General features: G+C 35.2%; 1 protein-coding gene across 8 annotated transcripts in view; it reads right to left on the reverse strand.

Annotated features, from left to right (window-relative positions):
* The window catches only part of USP15 (ubiquitin specific peptidase 15), a 113,484-nt gene that overhangs the window by 75,214 nt on the left and 17,642 nt on the right, over positions 1-20,628 (reverse strand). For 7 of the 8 annotated variants that reach the window (XR_004901539.1, XR_004901540.1, XM_028533127.1 and 4 more), the window contains exons 2-3: positions 15,660-15,787; positions 9,933-10,063 (exon numbers count right to left, since the gene is read on the reverse strand). Coding sequence is in view for 6 of the 8 variants with exons in the window: in XM_028533127.1 (XP_028388928.1) it covers positions 9,933-10,063; positions 15,660-15,787 (259 nt within the window). In the remaining 2 variants the exon portion in view is untranslated. Of the gene's footprint in view, positions 1-3,582; positions 3,615-9,932; positions 10,064-15,659; positions 15,788-20,628 lie in introns of those variants that run through there. The other variant, XM_036018730.1, reaches the window with a different exon arrangement.

Consider the following 20,628-nt stretch of genomic DNA (forward strand, 5'->3'; position numbering starts at 1 on the left):
ACATAACTTCAAAATTCAACTTTATTTGCTGGTTATATCCACCTACCTGCTAAACTTAATTCTAATTGTGTATCAGTACATTTTTTTTTTAAATTTCAACACATAAAATTATGTCTCCTAGACCAATACAATTTTATTTCTTCTTTTTCAACCTTTATTTATTTTAGTTCTTTTCCATGCATTATCATACTGGCTAAAACTTCTAATACAGTTATCCTTGTCTTGTGACTGATCTGAGAGGGCAAGCTTTGAGTATTTTTATCAATAAGTGTATCTGCATAGTTTCTACTCCTAGTCTTTCATTTGTAAGAGTTTAAAAAAATCATACATGAATACCGAATTTTACCAAATGTTTTTCTGCATCTCTTGAGGTTATTTTTCTTCTTCAGCTGCTACCAAAATTATAAGTAATTTTCAAAATTGCATTTGAGCTGTGACCAGTGTGGCTCAGTGGGTTGGACATTCTCCTGAAAGGTGAAAGGTTCAAGGTTGGATTCCTGGTCCAGCACATGCCTGGGCTGTGGGGCCATCCCTTATCGGGTAGCATGCAGGAGACAACCAATTAATGTTTGTCTCACACATTGATGTTTCTCTCCTTCCCTTCCCCTTTCTCTTAAATAAATAAATAAATCTGAAAAAATGCAGTTTAGCCATTTATTGCTCTTTTTACTTATTGTTTGATTTGGCTTGCTAAATTGTGTTTTGAAATTAAGCATCTATATTCATAAGTAAGACTAGCCTGTAATTTTTATTGTAATGCCCTTCAAGGTTTTGTGTCATGTTTATGCTAGCCACAAAATAAATTTGGAAGCTTTCTATTTTCTGAAAGAGAATAGGATCGGTATGCTTCTTCCTTAAATATTTGGTAGAATATACTAACGAAACCTTCTGGACCTGCATTTTTCTTTGTGGGAAGATTTTCATTTAACAATTTTATTTCTTTAATCACTAAGTGCCATTCAGTTTTGTATTTCTCACTGTTTCAACATTAAGTTGTATTTTTGTAGGAATTTGTCCACATCAGCTAAAATTTCAAATTATTGCATAAAGTTGTTCAAAACATAATCTTTTAAAAAATCTTTAGGCTCTGCTATGATGTGCCCTTTTCATTACTAATATAGGTCATCTGTGTTTATTCTCTTTGTATTTTTGATCAGGCTTGATAGAAGTCATCTTTATTTTATTGGTCTCATTTCACTGTTCTAATCATGAGTAAACTTTGTTAACTTAGCGTATTTTTTTTTCAATTTCATTAGTGTCTACTATACATTGTTCTTTCTTCACTAGGTTTAATTTTCTTTTCTTTACTTCTTGATTTTCAGACTTTCTTCTTTTCTAATATATGCATTTAAGCTATATAAAGTTCCTTCTAAGAATGGCTTTAATCACCCTTTTATGTTGTATTGTTATTCTTTTTCAGTTGAAAATATTAGATAATTTTAGAATAAAGAAATCTGTCTTCTGCACTAAGTGCTATGCAATCACTGGGTCATGAGAGTTAACCACATTGTTCACACTGGTTTCCATGCTCACTCATGTGGTTGCTGGCAGGCCTCAGTTCCTCTCCAGCTGTTGTCAGAGACTTCACTTTCTCATCATGTGGATCTATAGGCTGCCTCCATGGCTTGTTTCAGAGTGACTGACCCAAGAGGCAGTAAAAGAGCATTCCCGAAGTTAGAACTACCCGTATAAACTAATTTCAGAAATGACATACAATCACTTCTGCCATATTTTACTAGTCACACAGACCAACCGTGGTCCAATGTGGGAGGTTACCATACAGTGTGAATACCATGTGGTGGTGATCACTGGAGAGTCTCTTTGTAGCTGGCTATCACAGTCTACCCTCATCCCATTATAACACCAAATCGGAGTTCAGAAACTTATTATCTATATCTAATCCAGGTGTAGATAAAGATCCTTGGAGGTAGTTCCTTAAGCATCTGGAGTACAGTTCCCCTTAATCTATAGGCATGTGGACTAAGCTATAAGTTTTCTGTCCCACACATACCCTGAATAAAATGATGGGGCATACAGAAGATAATCTTTTATATGTTCCTGTAAAAATGGGGGAAAAGAGGAGGCACAAAGGAGCCAATGGCCTATAGCAATTCTGAAATCCACCTGGGCAAATACTGAAAAGACCCTTCAATAGGACTCACTTCATAACACTAGGTTCTGCTTTCTGGGTCATGTCTTTTTCATAAAAAACTAATACATATTTGCAGTTGAGTAAATTCTTTGTCTGATTTCTGTTTGTAGAAGTTTGGGAGGTCAAAAGCCTCTTTCATTTTACATAGTCTCTGCAGTTCAAGACGGAAGTTGTTCTTGAAAACACTGTAGGTTTCCAGTGGCTCTCACTGGAGTTATTCCATTAGACAAAAGTCACACACACAGAAGTCCTCTCTACCTGGAGTTTATGCTGAAGAGCACAAAGTCTTTAAGTTTCTTACAAGCCTTATTGTTCTTAGAAGCCCGAATGTTGACAGAAGGATGAAATATACTCTAAAATTCTGGTTTTTTTCTTCTATCAATCATGCAGCCTAGTTATTACATAAATAAAATGCAAGATGGGAAAAGAGGTGGGAAGGAAACTGTAGATTAAAACAGACTTAAAATTAGGTATTTATATATATTTACCAATACTAAGTACCTTCATTATTAGCAATTTTTAAAAATTAAATTTATTGGGGTGACACTGGCTAATAATACTATGTAAGTTTCAAGTGTACAATTCTGTAATACCTAATCTGTATACTGCATTGTGTGCTCACCATTCACAGTTTAGTCTCCATCATCATATAGTTCACCCCCTTCTTCCCTTACTTCTCCCCCACCCCACCTCCCCTCTGGGAACCTTCATATTGTTGTATGTGCCCATAAGTTTGTTTTGTTCATTTGTTGCTTTCCTTTGTAAAAAAAAAATAAGTGAGATAAAGATTTATTCAAGAGTCTTACAAACTGAGAAAACGGCTAGACAAAAACCCAGACGTGTTCTGAAGAAGAAATGTAAGAGTTCTTATAATAAAAAGTACATTCTAAAGAAATCATCATTCTTGCATTCTTAGCTCTAGGGTTGGTCCAGGATGATTATCAAGTCAGATATTGGGAGGTCTGGTCATGTCCAGTGGTCTGGATAATAGATGCCAGGGGGGTATCAGATGGCCTGGATACCTAAGTCCTTCTGAGAGTAATCAGAAGTTTATTTGAAGGTTGGTTTATGTCCAGATGTATATCTAAGTATTGATGCAGGATAGCTGTGTGCACCATGACAAATCACTCAACCTTTGTGAGCCACAGTTGTCCCGTCCAATGACATGCTCAAAGGTGACCAGAGCAGGCCTTAACCAGGAGAACTCAGGTGAGGTGTTGTCTCTTGCTCAGTTTTATATCCCACATATGAGTGAAATCATATGTGTCTTGTTCTTTTCTGTCTGACTTATTCTGCTAAACATGATACTCTCAAGATCCATCCATGTTGTCACAAATGGCAGTATTTCATCCTTTTGTATGGCTGAGTAGTATTCCATTGAATATCTGTACCACAACTTCTTTATGTAGTTATTCATCAAAGGAGTTAGGTTGTTTCCATGTCTTGGCTACTGTGAATAATGCTGCAATGAACAGAGAGGGGTACGTATATCTTTACGAGTATGTTTTCAAATATTTCAGGTAGATATCCAGAAACGGAACTGCTGGGTTATCTGGTACCTCTATTCTTAATATTTTGAGGAGTCTTCATACTGTTTCCATAGTGGCTATATTGGTTTACAATCCCGCCAGCTGTGTGTGAGGGTCCCTTTTTCTCTATATTCTCCTTAACCCTTGTTATTTCTTGTCTTATTGATGATAGCCATTCTAACAGGTGTGAGATGGTATTATACCTTTTTAAAAAATTTTATTTACTTACTTTTAGAGAGGGGGGAAGGAAGGGGGAAAGAGAGGGAGAGAAACAGCAATATGTCAGAGGTGATATCTCTGACACATCAATAGGCTGGCAATCAAGAGGCCTCAACTGGTTGCCTCTTGCACGCCCCTAACCAGGGACATGGCCCGGAACCCAGGCATGTGTGTACCCTGCCCAGGAATCAAACCAGCCACCTTTCAGCTGGCAAGCTGATGCTCAATCCACTGAGCCACTCCAGACAGTTCCACACTATGGTTTTCATTTGCACTTCCCTTTTAGCTAGTGAAGTTTAGCATCTTCTCAACTTCACTAGATAAAGGGGAAAGGCCTTTTGTTTGAATAGAGTTGTGGGGCACCATCACCAACTTTTCTGTGTCTTTTTTTAAAGATTTTATTAATTTACTTTTAGAGAGAGGGGAAGGAAGGGAGAGGGAGAGAAACATCAATGTGTGGTTGCCTCTCGTGCATGCCTACTGGGAACCTGGCCTGCAGCCTGGGCATGTGCCCTGACTGGGAATCGAATCAGGGACCCTTTCATTTGTGGGCCAGGACTCAATCCACTGAGTCACACCAGCCAGGGCTGACTTTTCTGAGGTCTTAACAATGAATTTTATAATCACACCTAGGCTTCAACTTTAGACCATATTTTCCTGAAAGTGACTTGAGTTTGATCTTTGCTCAGAGAACTTCTTAGTTTTAGCAGTCTGTCTTTAGAAGCAGCTAGAAATCTTCAAAACTAGGAAGTCTTTGTTCCTTTTTATTTACAGTCCTTTCTTTAGCTTCTCTCTCTCTTCTGACATCTGAGTATAGCAGCAGAAGAGGAAACCAGGCAGTACTTTCAACATTTTGACAGATTGTTCAGTTCATTAGATATATTTTTCTACCTTTCAATTTACTACAATTATCATGTGGCTAAACTTTCTGCGACCTTATAACAGAGACCACTTTCTTCTAGGTTTTAATAAGACTTGCCTCACTTTCTTTAAAGTCCTCATTGGCACCTTCCTCGAAATCTGAAATCCTATTACCAATTTATTCAAGGCTCTTTAGGCTTTCATTAATACTCTTGTAAGTTCTAATGGCTTTTATCCACTGCCCGGTTCCAAAACTACCATCACATTCCAAGTTATATAGGCAGCACACTACTTCTACTTACCAAAATCTGTATTACCTATCTATTGCTACATAATAAATAATCCCCAAATTTAGTGGCTTCGCAAAGCATACATGTCACATAGTTTCTCAGGTCAAGAATCTGGAGCAGCTTAGCTGGGTTGTTCTGGCTTGAGGTTTCTTGTGAGATTATTGTCAAGCTGTGTATGGGCTGGAGCTTCAATTATCTGGAAGTCTGAATGAGATAGGAGGATTCACTTCCAAGGTCATTCATGATTGTTGGTAGTCCTCTGTTGCCTTCTTGTCCAGTGAACTCATTTCCTTACCATATGAAGCCCTCCACAGGCTGAGTATACATATTGAGAAATGAGAGAGAGAGCATGAGGGTGTGTGCACCCTGTATGTAAGCCGAGGTATCTTTTACAATCTTTTCAATAAGATATAACTGACATAAAATATTGTTAATTTCAAGTATACAACATAGATTCGATATTTGTATATACTGAAAAATGATCATCGCAGTAATTCTAGTTAACATCTGTCACCATGCAGAGTTACAAAATTTTTCCTTGTGATGAGAACTTTGAAGATCCACTCTCTCAACAACTTTCAAATATGAAATATAGTACTTTTAACTACAGTTACCAAACTGTACACTACAACATCCCCATGACTTCTTTATAACTGGAAGTCTGTTTCTTTTTACCCCCTCCATTCTAAAAATCTAGTCTTGACAGTGATATGCCATAACATCCTGCTACATGCTACTGGCTACACAGACCAATATGATACCAAGACCCTGGTACAGTGTTAAAAGGGAACTACCCAGGGATGTGGATATGAGGAAGATAGGAGGTGAAGATCACTAGGGGTCATCTTGGAAACTACTATATTAGCTTCTATGCTAATATTGTTATGTACTTAAACTTTATATATATATTTTCATCTCTGTAAGAAATTATTACTATTTTAAACAGGCTGCCTTAAGATTTATTCACAATATTTACTTTTATCAGTCTACATTTTTCCTGTGTCTCCAAGCTTCCATATGAAGTAGTTTTCTTTCCATTCTGCAGACTGTTTTGTATTTCCTTTAATTCAGGTCTCCTGGTAACAAATTCTACTGATTTGTCTACCTTAAAATGGCTTTTTCTAAAGGATTTTGTCTTTAGTCATAGAATTCTAGGTTACCAGTTATTTTTTCTCAGCGTGTTGAAAATTTTTTGCTTTCATCTCTCTTGAGAAATCATTTCTTTGCCATATCCTTACTTTGAAGGTAATATTCAATATATCTTTTGGCTGGCTACTATAGAAATTCTTCTCCTCATTGAATTTATTGGGGTGACACCCATTGATAAAATTATACAGGTTTCAGGTGCACAATCCTACAACATGTCATCTGTATACTGTATTGTATGTTCATCACTCCACGTCAAGTAAGTCTCCTGTCCATCACCTTTAATCTCCCCCTCCCCGCAGCAATCACCACACTGTTGTCCATGTCCGTGAGTTTTTTTGCCTTTCTTTTCTTTTTTTTTTTTTTTTTTGCTCAATCTCTCCACCTCTTGCAATCCAGCCACCTTCCTGACAGAAATATCTTTTTACATTTGCTGGCTATGGCTATGTTGTATTTACTGGCTGTGGTTTTATTATTTCAGCTTGGGATTCACAGAATTTGAGTCTTTAGCATGGTAATTTTCATTTATTTCGGGAAATTCTCAGCTATCATAACCTCTAGGACTACGACCCCATTCTTCACTCTTCAAGAGTTCACTCATATATATATGTTAAACTTATTCACTGTATTCCATGTGTCCCTTTGCCTTTTTAAATATTTTCCATTCTTCAGTCTCTCTAAGCTTTAGTCTATATATTTTACACTGATATTATCATTTACTTTACAAATTGTCTTTGGTTCTGTTTAATTTAGTATTTTACCTAAATGTTGTCTTTAATTCTTAATTTTTTCATATCATTCAGTTTTAGAATTACACTTGGTTCCTAACAGTTCTGTACTTCTTTTCAACTGTCTTTTATATATTTTAAAGTAATATACATAGTATTTTAAAGTCTCTGTCTGATAACTCCATTATCTGGATTCTTATGGGTCTGTTTCTGTGGTCTACAGTTTCTCTTGGATTTTAATTTCATTGTATTTCCTGCTCATTTGTCTTTTTTTTAAATTGAATGTATGACATTAGAAATGAAACATTTTAGAAATGATTTGAAGCCCAGGAAGATGATTAACTTGTTTCTTCATAACAGCTAGGGGTATTACCAACCCTAGATTCCAATCAGAGACTAGTAAAAGTCAAAGCTGGGCTTCAGACCCAGTCTGAAAGTCTATTCTTTAACTAGTTCCACTAGCATCAGAGTCATGAGGGGCATACTGTAAATGGAAATTCCCAGAATGATTTATTTAATTTTGGAGGAAGACACATTTTAATAAAAACTCCAGGTAATTTTATGTATACTAAAGTTTGAAAATTACTTAACAGGTTGAATAAATTTCACCTACTTTAAAAAAAAAATGTATGATTTCCTAGTAGACCTGTTAGATGTTTTTCTTTCTACCTGTGTAAAGCTTTCATGATTCTCTTTCTTTTTTGCTTAACTTTGCTTATCAGGCACAGATCTCAAGAAATGCTAACAAAACCTATTTGAAAAACGTAATGCTAATGAAGTTGTGGTTGGTCTATTTACCACTAATAATAATGATTTGTTCTATAGTATGCTACATCTATTTAGGAAAAAGATATATCATTCAGGTTAAAAGTAATACAGTTTAAAATATTTGAAGAAGATATTTCAGACACAGATTTTCCTTTACCCCAGAAATGAAGTTCTTCTAGATAGTTTTATAGCTAATTAGTTTCTTCAAATGTTCAAACACTCAATCCTCCAGAAATATAGATAAAACTATAGACCTTTTTATACACATAAGACTAGCATTCCTAATAGAGAGGAATCCTAATTTTGAAATGACTACAAGAAAAGGCTGAGTGAAACTAAGAAAATAAACTCAGTCAAAGGCACATTCTACTTAGAAAACAACATTTGATCCTAACCTAAAGCATAAATATACAAATAAAAATAAAAAGTTAATATAGCAATTTTGTAGCAGTAGTTTCAAATAAATCCAAATATAGTTTGGTCTACCAGATAAACTTCTACCAGAAGTTTATACTTATATGTTACATAATTCATCTTTTTAATTGGTTCCATGTAGGGGGAAAACCCCAAATGGAACTATGAGCATAACTATGCTCAGAGATTCTGGTTCTCCCTCCAACTTTTCCCTTCACTCCCCTCCTCACCCAAATACATTATCAAACACTTGTGTAATGCTGGCAGATCTACTTTAAGCATTTGGTATTCTTTTACTATTGCAATACTCTCACTTTCATAAATGACTTTTTGGACCCCAAAAGTAAAGAAAATCATTCTTTTTTTTTTTTTAAATCTTCTAGACTATAATTGTAAAGCTTTAAAATGAATGACAAAGAATGACAAAGATATATGTATTTTCAAGTTTTTTTTTAAAATTATGCTGCCATATTTTTCTTCAAGTTTTAGTTTCTTTCTTATTTTCTAATTGTTTCATCAAGAAAGCAGTGCTGCCTTGGCCAGTATGGTTCAGTTGGTTGGAACCTTGTCCCATATACCAAAAGGCTGGGGGTTAGACTCCTGGTTAGGGCGTATACCTGAGTTGCTGGTTTGATCCCTGGGAGGAGCACGTATGAGAAGCAATCAATCAATGTTTCTCTCTTACATCAATGTTGTTCACTCTCTCCCCCTTCCCCCCTCTCTAAAATCAATATATAGTAAAGAAAAAAAAAAGCAGTGTTGCACAGTGGTTAAGAGGCTGCCTTAATTTGTAAACTTATGTGACTATCTAAAAGGCCCTGAACCTCTCTTCTTCCCTCATTTCCTCATCTATAAAATGGAGACAATAATACTAACCTCATAGGGTTTTCTGTGAGAATTAATTTAGTTAATAATGTATACAGTAGTCCCCTATTATCCAAGGGGGAAACATTCCAGGACCCCTCCATGGATGCCTGAAACCACTAACAGTACTGAATGTACTATGTTTTTTCCCTATACATATGTACATACCTATGATAAAGTTTATTTATAAACTACGCACAATAAGAGATTAACCATAACTGATATAAAACAGAACACAAGACAATATACTGAAATAGACACGTGAATGTGGTATCTCTCTCTTAACCAATTTAATGACTGAAAAGGCTACTAAGTGAGTAACAGGTAGGAAGCAAATGCAGCATAGTTATGCTGAACAAAGGAATGATTCACATCCCAGGCAGAATGGAGTGAGATAATGTGAGGGTTCAACATGCTATGTAGAATGGTATGCAACTTAAAACTTATGAATTGTTTAATTCTGGAATTTTTCCATTTAATTGTTTTTTTTAAAAGATTTTGTTTATTTCTTTTTAGATAGAGCAGAAGGGAGACAGAAAGAGTGGGAGAGAAACACCAATGTGTGGTTGCCTCTCACACACCCCAACCAGGGACCTGGCCTGCAACCCAGGCATGTGCCCTGACTGGGAATCGAACCAACAACCATTTAGTTCACAGGTCGGTGCTCAATACACTGTGCCACACCAGCTAGGGCCCATTTAATATTTTTGGGTCATGATTGACTGTATATAACTGAAACCATGTAAAATAAAATCACAAATAAGTAGGGACTACTTTTATATGCTTATAATAGTGGACAGTAAATAGTAATCCCTCTATATGTGTTAGCTGTTATACAGTGTATAGTAACATTTTGATAATCTTAATCTCAAATATAATTGGCAATGCTTCAAAAGTCACTGAATTAACAATAAAATGTGAATTATTAAAACATTTTTAATCAGTTATTTTTAATACGTACCTTTCTTGCTATTGGTTCCTGACCTTCCATCAATGTGTACCAGCTGACAAGTTTATTCCAGCCCTCAGTTGGCAATAGTATGTAATCCAATTCATCAATAAGATGCTCCTTAAGTGATTGGGCATCACCATCTACAAAAGAAAAAACAAATTCAATATATAAAAAGAAACAATGGTACATACCTCTAAATACTCTGGTTATAGACATCACAAATTACTTAAACTCACAAACACTAATTTAAATATTTAAATAAATTTTGAAGAACACACTGAAAAGATTCATATCTAACTCTGTATATTCCAAAATGAACTGTTGCTTTAAAAAATTACAGTGGTTAGCAATTAGCATTAGTCAAGCAAAAGAGTTTAAAAATATAATTTTTCTTGTATTAGGCTCTTAAAAATATAATAAAGTGTAATTGTTACCCAAGCAACCTTGAAAAAGAGTGTTTCCCAAATATTTTAAGTATCAGAGAACCCTGACATGGTAATAGTGGTCATTCCAGCATTAGCTGATGAAGGAACCTCAAAACAAGTCAATATCCTATCACAATGACTCCAAAGCACATGGAGCTGGAAACCATGATGGAAATCACAAAAGGACATCTTGTGAACCAACTCATTATTCCAGAGGGCCCATAATCTAGACTCATCCCCAGAGGTAAAGTGGAAGTAGTTTTTCAGATGTGGTTCTAATTCTATGATCCACTTTCAAAATGGTGTTTAAACTAAAAATTTAATACAGGACAGGACAGAGACTTGAATTATACTATGTCTACATCAAAGTTGTAATCTCAGATTCATTTATTATAATCTAGTCATTTACTTCAATTTCAAAAGTACACACAGAGAAATAGCTTATTAAGTTACAGAAAACATAAAGGAGGTTTTCTCATTCTGAGACAGTCTTAAATTATCCAACATGGTAAAACAAATTGTTTCTAGTAGCATTTCAATAATAAGACCATACTATTCTTATTAGATATAAGAATATAAATTAAGCAAGAAGCAAGAAAAATGCTGAAAGGGTTAAGAGAAAGTTATTCTATCTATGATTAATCTGTGGTCACAGAATCACACTATACTTTGAGAAAATAGGTTTCATCTAGAGCAGAAATGGGAAATCTCTGAATTTTATCATATGCACTTCAACAATGGATGCAAATGAAGCATTAAATTTTAAGCTCAAGGACTTCAGGCCAAGATGGAGGCATAGGTAGACACACTGTGCAGCCTCGTACAACCAAAGGAAGGACAACAATAATTTAAAAACAAAAAACAACCAGAACTGACAGAAAATCGAACTGTATGGAAGTCCAAGAACCAAGGAGTTAAAGAAGAAACATTCATCCAGACCAGTAGGAGAAGCGGAGAAGGGCAGCCAGGCAGAGAGGACCCACAGGAAGGCAGCAGCTGGCAGACCCGGTGAAGCAGCGGATTGTGGAGTGGTGGTCCCACATTCAAGTGCAGATAAACTGGGAGGAACGACTGGGGAATGAGACAGACCATACAACCCGGGGTTCTAGCGTGGGGAAATAAAGTCTCAAACCTCTGACTGAAAACATCGGTGGGAGCTGAGGCAGCAGAAGAAACTCCCAGCCTCACAAGAGAGTTTGTTGGAGAGATCCACAGGGTCCCAGGATGTACACAAACCCACCAACCCAGGAATCAGCACCAGAAGGGCCCAATTTGATTGTGGGTAGCAGACGAAGTGACCGAAATCCAGCAGAGAGCAGAGCAAGCACCACTGTTCCCTCTCAGAACCATCTCGCATATACAGTGTCAACTCAGCTATGTGGGTTGCCTTGTCCTGGTGAACACCTAAAGCTCTGTCCCTTATACCTAACTGGTGCGATGAGACCGGAAGAAAAAAAAAAAGGCCCAAATGAAAGAACAGATCAAAGCTTCAGAACAAATACAACTAAGCTATGGAGAGATAGCCAACCTATCAGATGCACAGTTCAAAATACTGATAATCAGAATGCTCACAAAATTGGTTGAATTTGGTTGCAAATTAGATGAAAAAATGAAGGGTACAATAAGTGAAATGAAGAAAAATACACAGGGAACCAACAGTGATGGGAAGGAAACCAGGACTCAAATCAACAGTGAACACCAGAAGGAAGAAAGAAACATTCAACCAGAAAAGAATGAAGAAACAAGAATTCAAAAAAATGAAGAGGGGCTTAGGAACTTCCAAGACATCTTTAAATGTCCCAACATCCAAATCATAGGAGTATCAGAAAGAGAAGATGAAGAGAAACAGGTGGAATATTTATTTGAACAAATAATAAAGGAGAACTTCCCCAATTTGGCAAAGGAAATAGACTTCTAGGAAGTCCAGGGAGCTCAGAGAGTCCCAAAGAAGTTGGACCCAAGGAGGAACACACCAAGGCACATCATAATTACATTACCCAAGATTAAAATGAAGGAGAGAATCCTAGAATCAGCAAGAGAAAAGGAGGCAGTTACCTACAAAGCAGTTCCCATCAGGCTGTCAGCTGATTTCTCAAAAGAGAGCTTACAGGCAAGAAGGGTCTGGAAAGAAGTATTCCAAGTCATGAAAGACAAGGACCTACAGCCAACATTAATCTATCCAGCAAGGCTTTCATTTAGAATGGAAGGGCAGATAAAGTGCTTTTCAGATAAGGTCAAGTTAAAGGAGTTCATCACCACCAATCCCTTATTATATGAAATGTTAAAGGGATTTATCCTAGAAAAAGAAAATAAAAAATATGAACAATAGAATGACAACAAAATCAGTTATTAACAACCACACCTAAAACAAAAACAAAAGCAAACTAAGCAAACAACTAGAATAGGAACAGAATCACAGAAATGGAGATCACATGGAGGATTATGGGCAGGGGAGTAGGAGGGGGAGAGAGGGGGAAAAGGTACAGAGAATAAGTAGCATAAATGGTAGGTAGAAACTAGAAAGGGGGAGGTTAAGAACAGTATAGGAAATGTAGAGGCCAATGAACTTATATGTATGATCCATTGACATGAACTAAAGAGGAGGAATGTGGGTGGGAGGGGGTGTGCAGGGCAGAGGGGAATAAAGGGGGGGAAATGGGACAACTGTAGTAGCATAATCAATACAATATATTTAAAAATATTTAAGCTCAGTTTTTTTTTCTTTTGGAATCTTTTTTTTTTATTTTAATCATTGTTCAAGTACAGTTTTCTCCCCCCTACTCCCATTCCAGCCCACCCACCCAACCCTCCCCCCTTCCCCCCCATTACCCCCCACCCCTAGTTTTTGTCCATGTGTCCTCTGAATTCGTTCCTGTAAACCCTACCCATTCCCCCCTGAAATTTCCTCTTCTCTCCCCTCTGGTCACTGTCAGACTATCCCCTATTTCAGTGTCTTTGGTTATATTTTGCTAGTTTTTTGTTTTGTTTTGTTTTGTTGTTTAGATTCCTGTTAAAGGTGATATCATGTGGTATTTGTCTTTCACTGCCTGGCTTGTTTCGCTTAGCATAATGCTTTCCAGCTCCATCCATGCTGTTGCAAAGGGTATGAGCTCCTTCTTTCTTTCTGCTGCATAGAATTCCATTGTGTAAATGTACCATAGTTTTTTGATCCATTCATTTACTGATGGGCATCTAGGTTGCTTCCAGCACCTAGCTATTGTAAATTAAGCTCAGTTTTTAAAAAACCTTAGTTATTATTTTTAAATTCTTTTTTAAAGGATTTATTTATTTTTAGGGAGGGAAGGGAGGGAGATAGAGAGAGAGAGAGAGAGAGAAACATCAATGTGCGGTTGCTGGGGGTTATGGCCTGCAACCCAGGAATGTACCCTGGCTGGGAATCGAACCTGGGACACTTTGGTTCCCAGCCCGCGCTCAATCCACTGAGCTACGCCAGCCAGGTTATTTTTAAATTCTTGATGAAAACTGATATTTTTAGGATGTTCTGAAGGTGGAAGAAACTTAAATATTCTAAACCCCTGTATGGATAATGTACTATGAGACATGATACAACAGATAACCATGTTATCTCAGTCAATCATCAAAGTGATCCTATAAAATGGGTATCTCTATTTTAGACTAGAAAAATATATTCAGGGAAATCAAATAACTTGCCCAAGATCATACATATGAAAATTGCAGGTACAGAAAAAGATGTTGTTATAGAAAATAAACCCTGTTATCTCAATTGATTTTTAAAACTACTATGAAGTAAATATCTCCACTTTTATTAGTCAACAGATTCACGTATTGATTAACTTGCCTACGGTTACACAGACAGACAATTATAGACTAAATTCAAACACAAATTGTTTTACTCTAACATCCATTTTCTTTCACTATAACAAAATGCCTCAAAAAATAAAATGAAGTTTAAAATTAAGACTTCTATGCTCTCTTCCACAATAAGATTTTGAGTAAGTGATTTTATTGTACACCAGAATCTAGATAGTTATTTGTATCCAGTGGACAAAATAAATTATTTTAAGGGGGAAAACACCCCTAAACTAAACACAGAATGGCTGCTATTTGTTACTTTTGTGTTTACAGATGTACAAATAAACTGCACGTATTTAACATAGTTTGATAAGTTTTGACATATGATACCAGCGTGAAACCATCACTACTACCCAAATTATGACATATCTATCACCTGCAGATACATCCTTGTGGTCTTTTGTAATCTCTCCTTTCTGTTCATCCAGGTCCACCACCCTATTGCCAGAAAACCACTTATCTGTGTTTTGCAACTATAGATTATTTTGCATGTTTTAGAATTTTATATGAAAACTTTGTCTGCTTTCTGTTACTATAGGCAAAACTGCAGTTTCTATATTCTTAGATAAAAATAGTATGTACTACTTTGTGTGGCTTCATTTATGCCGAATCATTATCTTGAGGTCCACTCATGTTTTTATGTATCAATAGTTCATTCCTTTTAATTGGTGAGTAGGATTTCATTATACAAATATACTATAATTTGTTCATCCATTTGGCTGTTGATAGGCATTTTGGGTTGTTTCCAATTTTCTCTATGACATAACATTGCTATGACCACTTGTGTACAAGTTTTCATATGGATACATGCTTTCATTTTTCTTGGGTGATTGCCTAGGAGTGGAATGGCTGGCTCCTATGGTAATATGTTCAGCATTTTGGGAAACTGCCAGCGTATTTCATTTCCAGAAACAATGTATGAAAGTTCTACTTGCTCCACATCCTTAACCCTTGGTATGGGTCAGTCTTTTAAATTTTAATCATTTTAATACATGTATAGTGGTACTTCATTGTGCTTTTAATCTTTATTTCTTTAATAACTAATGATATCGAGTATCTTTGCATATGCTTTTTGAAAACTCAGGTGAAGTCATCTGTTTCCATTGGACTTTATTAATGCAAAGATCTAAGAATACATACCAGTGTTCCCTAATATAAATAAAAAATTTTGTATCCATCAGAAAAAAACAAGGTACAACACAATATTCCCCCTAAATAATAAGACAGTGCTTTCTAATTTACATTCTCCACTTGAAGGTTTAAATAATAAACCTTTATTACATCATAAATGAAAAAAATTTGTTACAATATTGACTAACTTTGACAGAATAATCTGAGTTCACTGGGTCAAATCTATAATACAAAGAAATTTCTAATTTATTGATTTATCTACATTAACATTTTCTATATTACATATATTGACTATAACATATTGAAATGAACACATTACAACTTCACTGAAAGAATGAAATAATACCTTTGAGAAGTCCAGAGTTATCAATGGGTCCAGGATATACATTTTGATCTCCCATCTGGTATTTGTCCCAACTGTCAAAGCCAACATATTTTTTCCACTGTTTGAACCAGCGACTATCAACCAGGTACCTGAAAAAACAAAAATTGTAAAGGAAATGAGAAACTATAGAACAGCACAGTAACTATTTCTGATATTTCATTTTATATTAAAGTATGTGACTACTTCAAAGAGAATAATTTCAATGTCACAATATTTGAAAAGAAAATATTTTCACTTGTATAAAGTATTATTTCTACAAATATCTGTTGCTAGAAGACAGGTAGTAACATACACATTTTAAAAAATTACTTATTACCACTTCTAAATATGCAAGTAACAGCTCTTCACTAAAATATCTGCCAACTGAACAAAAACCCCAAAGGTAATCATAAAAATCAAAACAAATTTTAAAATGAAATGTGATAAAATATAAGGAAATAAAAATGGTTCTTTTGCAAAAAAGTTACAAATACAATATATTAATTTATATTTTACTTTATCTTTTTTGGAGTAAGAAAAGCAATTATTAAAGGTTTGCAAGAGTGATTATAATAATTACCATCAAAATTTTTTTAAAATAACTTTAAAAACAATTAGCTTCCTTATCAAAAAATGTTAATAGCAATACTACTATATCCAACTATTTCTTGTACAGTAGTAAATCTACTAGGACAAGCATTTTTGATTTAAAAAGTGTTTTCACCAAGCATTTTAAGCATTAATGAAACAATATTCATATTATTTTCAAATACCTAGGTTTAGTTTTTCATCAGATGACCAGTGCCAGAAAAAGTAAAACAATGGTTCTTTAGCAAAGAGAACACTAAAACATCATAAATGTAAAGAACTTTAGCCCTGGCTGATGTGGCTCAGTGGACTGAGCAGTGGCCTGTGGACCAAAAGGTTGCTGGCTTGATTCCCGGTCAGGGCATATACCCGGGTTGCAGACCAGGTCCCCACTTATGGGTATGCAAAAGACAACTGATTGATGTTTCTCTGGCACATCGATGTTTCTTTTCCTCTTTCTCCCTCCTTTCCCCTCTTACTAAAAATAAAGGTATATAAGATCTTAAAAATTTTTTTTATAAATTTCTTTTATTCCAAATACACTATACCTACTATGAAATACTACTTTACTGGTTCCTAATTATTTTAATTCTTTTCCAGAAATATTCCCCATAATGAACCAGGTTTAACCACGAAAATCAAAAGTAAAGGTTAATATGATGTGTAGAGCCCATATGTACAATAACACAGGTAACCAAGGTTTTAGATCACCATTCTGATGTTTTCGTGCTCACTACATACAAGCACTATAGGAATAATGCTATAATTATGTCTGAAAGTCTCTGAGGCAAATACATCAACCTAACAAAAACCCCGAATTCTTACAGAATATTTATTAACTGTTTAATTCCCTAAAAGTGGACACGGCAGAATTTCTATACCTGAGTACTCCAAACCCACTATTATGGTTATGCAACTGAAAGTCCTCAAAGCATAAAATCTGGGATTTATGAGGAAAAAAAAATTGAGAGACTAAGTCATAAGAAAACCCCGTTTCTAAAATAAAATAGTTTGGAATAGCAATGAGCTTACATGTTAAATTGATAATAAAGGAATTTTTACTTAGTAGTATTTCACCCATCAAAAATGTTTTCCTTTCTCCATTGCAATTTAAACTATTCAGACATTTCATTTGCTTTCTTTGCAAATAAATACCAAACTAGGTAGCCTTTCCCCTATTTCATTCGTCTTCTTTTCTATCAGTGTTTCAGTTTCATAGTCTTAAATACTTTAACCCTGATATTTTTTAGGGCAAGGTCCCCCTGCTTGTTTGTGTTGCAAATTGTGTTAACTATCTTTGTCCATTTGTTCTTACACATGAATTTTAGAAAAAATGTATCAAGTTCCACACAAACATGCACACACAAAAAACAGTTTAAGATTTTGATTGGAATTGTGTTGAATTTATAGATTAACAATATTATAATTTAAAATGCCATTTATAAAACTTACTTTAAAAACTATTAGAGGTATACTATCAAAATTCTATTTTTATTTATTTAAAAGATATTTCTAAATGATGAGACTTTACCTCCCAAAGTATTTAATAATTCTTCACAGTTATAGTGGATATATGCACTGGGCAGTATTCATCTGATGCTGTAACATGATACTATTATCAAACTCTTCTGTTTGATGAGTATTTAGCTGCTTTCAACACTACCTTCAATTGCAAAGGGGCATCATACTTATACTACAGGCCACCTATATCTTACTTATGGAATTTTGTGGCATGGAAATATGAGGGAAGTAGAAAAAAATAGGAACATCTATTACAGAAATAATGTTTAGTTTTCTTATATTTACTCATGAAAGACAACAATAAGTAGACAAATATAAAATTTTATTTCAAGACATTAATACATAGATATGCTGTCCTATAAAAACACTACTCCTAATCTATGAATCTGCCACAATCCCAATTCTTTATTTTCTTTAATCCTCACCCAAGGATATGTTTATTGATTTGAGAGAGAGAGAAAGGGGGGCTGGGGAGGGACAGTAAGATGAAGAGGGGGAGGGAAGCAGGGAAAGAAGGAGAGAGAGGAGTAGAAAAAGGGGAAGAGAGAGAGGGAGAGAGAGAGGGAGAGGAAGGAGGAGGAGGGAGAGAAGAGAGAGAAAGATTCATTAGTTACCTCCCAGACATGTCCTGACTAGGGATTGAACCCACAACCTTTTGGTGTATGGGACAATGCTCCAAAAGACTGAGCCAACTGGCCAGGGTCCAATTCTTCAATTAAAACTAATAAAAGCCTAGAACAGAATCAATAGCTCACCAAGATGACAAATGATTGAACAGAGACCTGAATTTATACATTATCAACAGCACTTTTAATCTTTTGTTATGTTCCAATGGTCCAGATAAGCTCAATTTTAGCTTGAGTTTCTTATTTTGAAAAGTTGTAACTGTTTGTGAAGACTGATATTTCATGACTTTTATTCTTCACAAATAGTCATAATTATGACTAAGATGAAAGCTGAACTCTTAACATTGCCTATAAGTCTTACATGATCTGCTCCTCCCTACCTTTCTAGTCTCAGCTGGTATCATTTATCTTTGTGGAGAGACCTAGCTATAAGAGCCTTCTTTCAATTTCTGGACAATGTCCTGCCTCATGGCTCCTTCTGCCTGGAATATTCTTTTATTGCTCTCAACACCTAGTTAACTCCTATCATCTTCTAGATAGCCTAAATGTCACTTCCTTGGGGAATCCTTCCACAAACCTCTTCCTGTTTCCTCTCAATTTGCAGAAAACAAAACAAACAAACCAAAAAAAAAAAAAAGCAAAATGGCAATCTCAGTTTACTAGATATCAAGACTTTTATTAAATTACAGAAATTACTTATTAACATCTGCCATTTACTCTTGGGCCAGGCACATACTTCTAAGTACTCACCATATTGGCTCATTTACTCTATCCAATGAGATAGGCATTTTAAAAATTTCACAGGCACATAGAAATTAATTTGCCCAAGGTTACAAAGTTAGTGCCAGGCCTGTGATTAAGAAAATGTGATATTGGCATAGGGAAAAGCAAAAATACCACTGAAAACAGCACAAAGAAACAAGAACCAGGCTCATATATGTGGAACTATGATACACAACAAAAGCATCATTACAAACTAGCGGGGAAAGATCTGTCTATGTACATGGGAAAAAATTAGAGCTCTACCTTGCACATGTAGTCAGCTCTACTCTAATGCTTGTTTCAAAAACTTGAATGTGTTAAAAGTGATTAATGTATTAGGGAGTATCAACACAAATTTCAGTGTATGCTTAACCACTGTTTCATCCACAAGGAGGGCTAGGATTAAGATGAAGCAAGTAAGATAGATGCGTAGGGGTCCTAACAAGGAGTGTCTCCTTAAATTGTACACCCTAGGTGCTTTTCTTGCCATCCCTTAATCTTAACTCTGAAACAAATCTTAGGTGAATATACAAAACTACTAGGTGTACTGAGCCACACATGAATGCATAAAACACATACATTTCAATCACCTACCTAAATTCACTTGCATTATGAGCCACACATTCCACAACTGCAGTTACAACTTCTTGACAGATTTCAGATAAACTTACTTCCACCACTTCACAACTTACAAGCTGCAAACCTTCTGAATCCTACTTCCACAAACAAGCTTTATCTTTTTCAAAATAAAATGTATTTTGTGGTACTTATGCATTTCTTAACCATTTAACATATGTAAAACTGTGCTACCATTTTTAAGTATATATTTTTTAATATGTCATTGAAAAAAAATTTTGAGTGTTGTGCACCAACCCCATTTTCCCCATATGCCCTTGTGGCTTTTATTGCATGATTTTGTAATATATATAACATAGTGATTTTTAGGAACACATGTTGTGTTACAGAAAAACTACGTAAAAATAAATTATAGTAGGATTAAAAACAAATATGAAAGCAAAAGTATAATTTTTAAAAAAGGTATAGGAGAAAGTCCTTGTTACTTCAGAGTAGATGAAGAGTCAAGACAAAAAGCAAAATGCCTTAAAGATAGTTTGATAAACTTGCCAAGGTTAAAATGAAAAGATTCTTTTCAGCAAATATAACACCAAATAGAGACAAGACACAGGAAGATACTTCTATCACATGTAACCAACAAAGGATTAGAATACATGAACTCATTAATTAAAAAGAAAAGGAAGAAAAAAGGGCAATTTTTTCACAGAGCAGGGAAACAGAATGGCCTCTATACATATGAGATGTTCAATCTCATTATCAATAGGAAAAATACAAATTAACATAATACTGTATCATTCTCATGAAATTAGTGAACAGCACATGCATGCACAACAGTAAGAGTGAAAAAAATGTGTAGTAACAGAAATGCATATACTGTC

The sequence above is a fragment of the Phyllostomus discolor genome, chromosome 2 (genome assembly GCF_004126475.2).
Source record: "Phyllostomus discolor isolate MPI-MPIP mPhyDis1 chromosome 2, mPhyDis1.pri.v3, whole genome shotgun sequence".
Taxonomy (NCBI): domain Eukaryota; kingdom Metazoa; phylum Chordata; class Mammalia; order Chiroptera; family Phyllostomidae; genus Phyllostomus; species Phyllostomus discolor.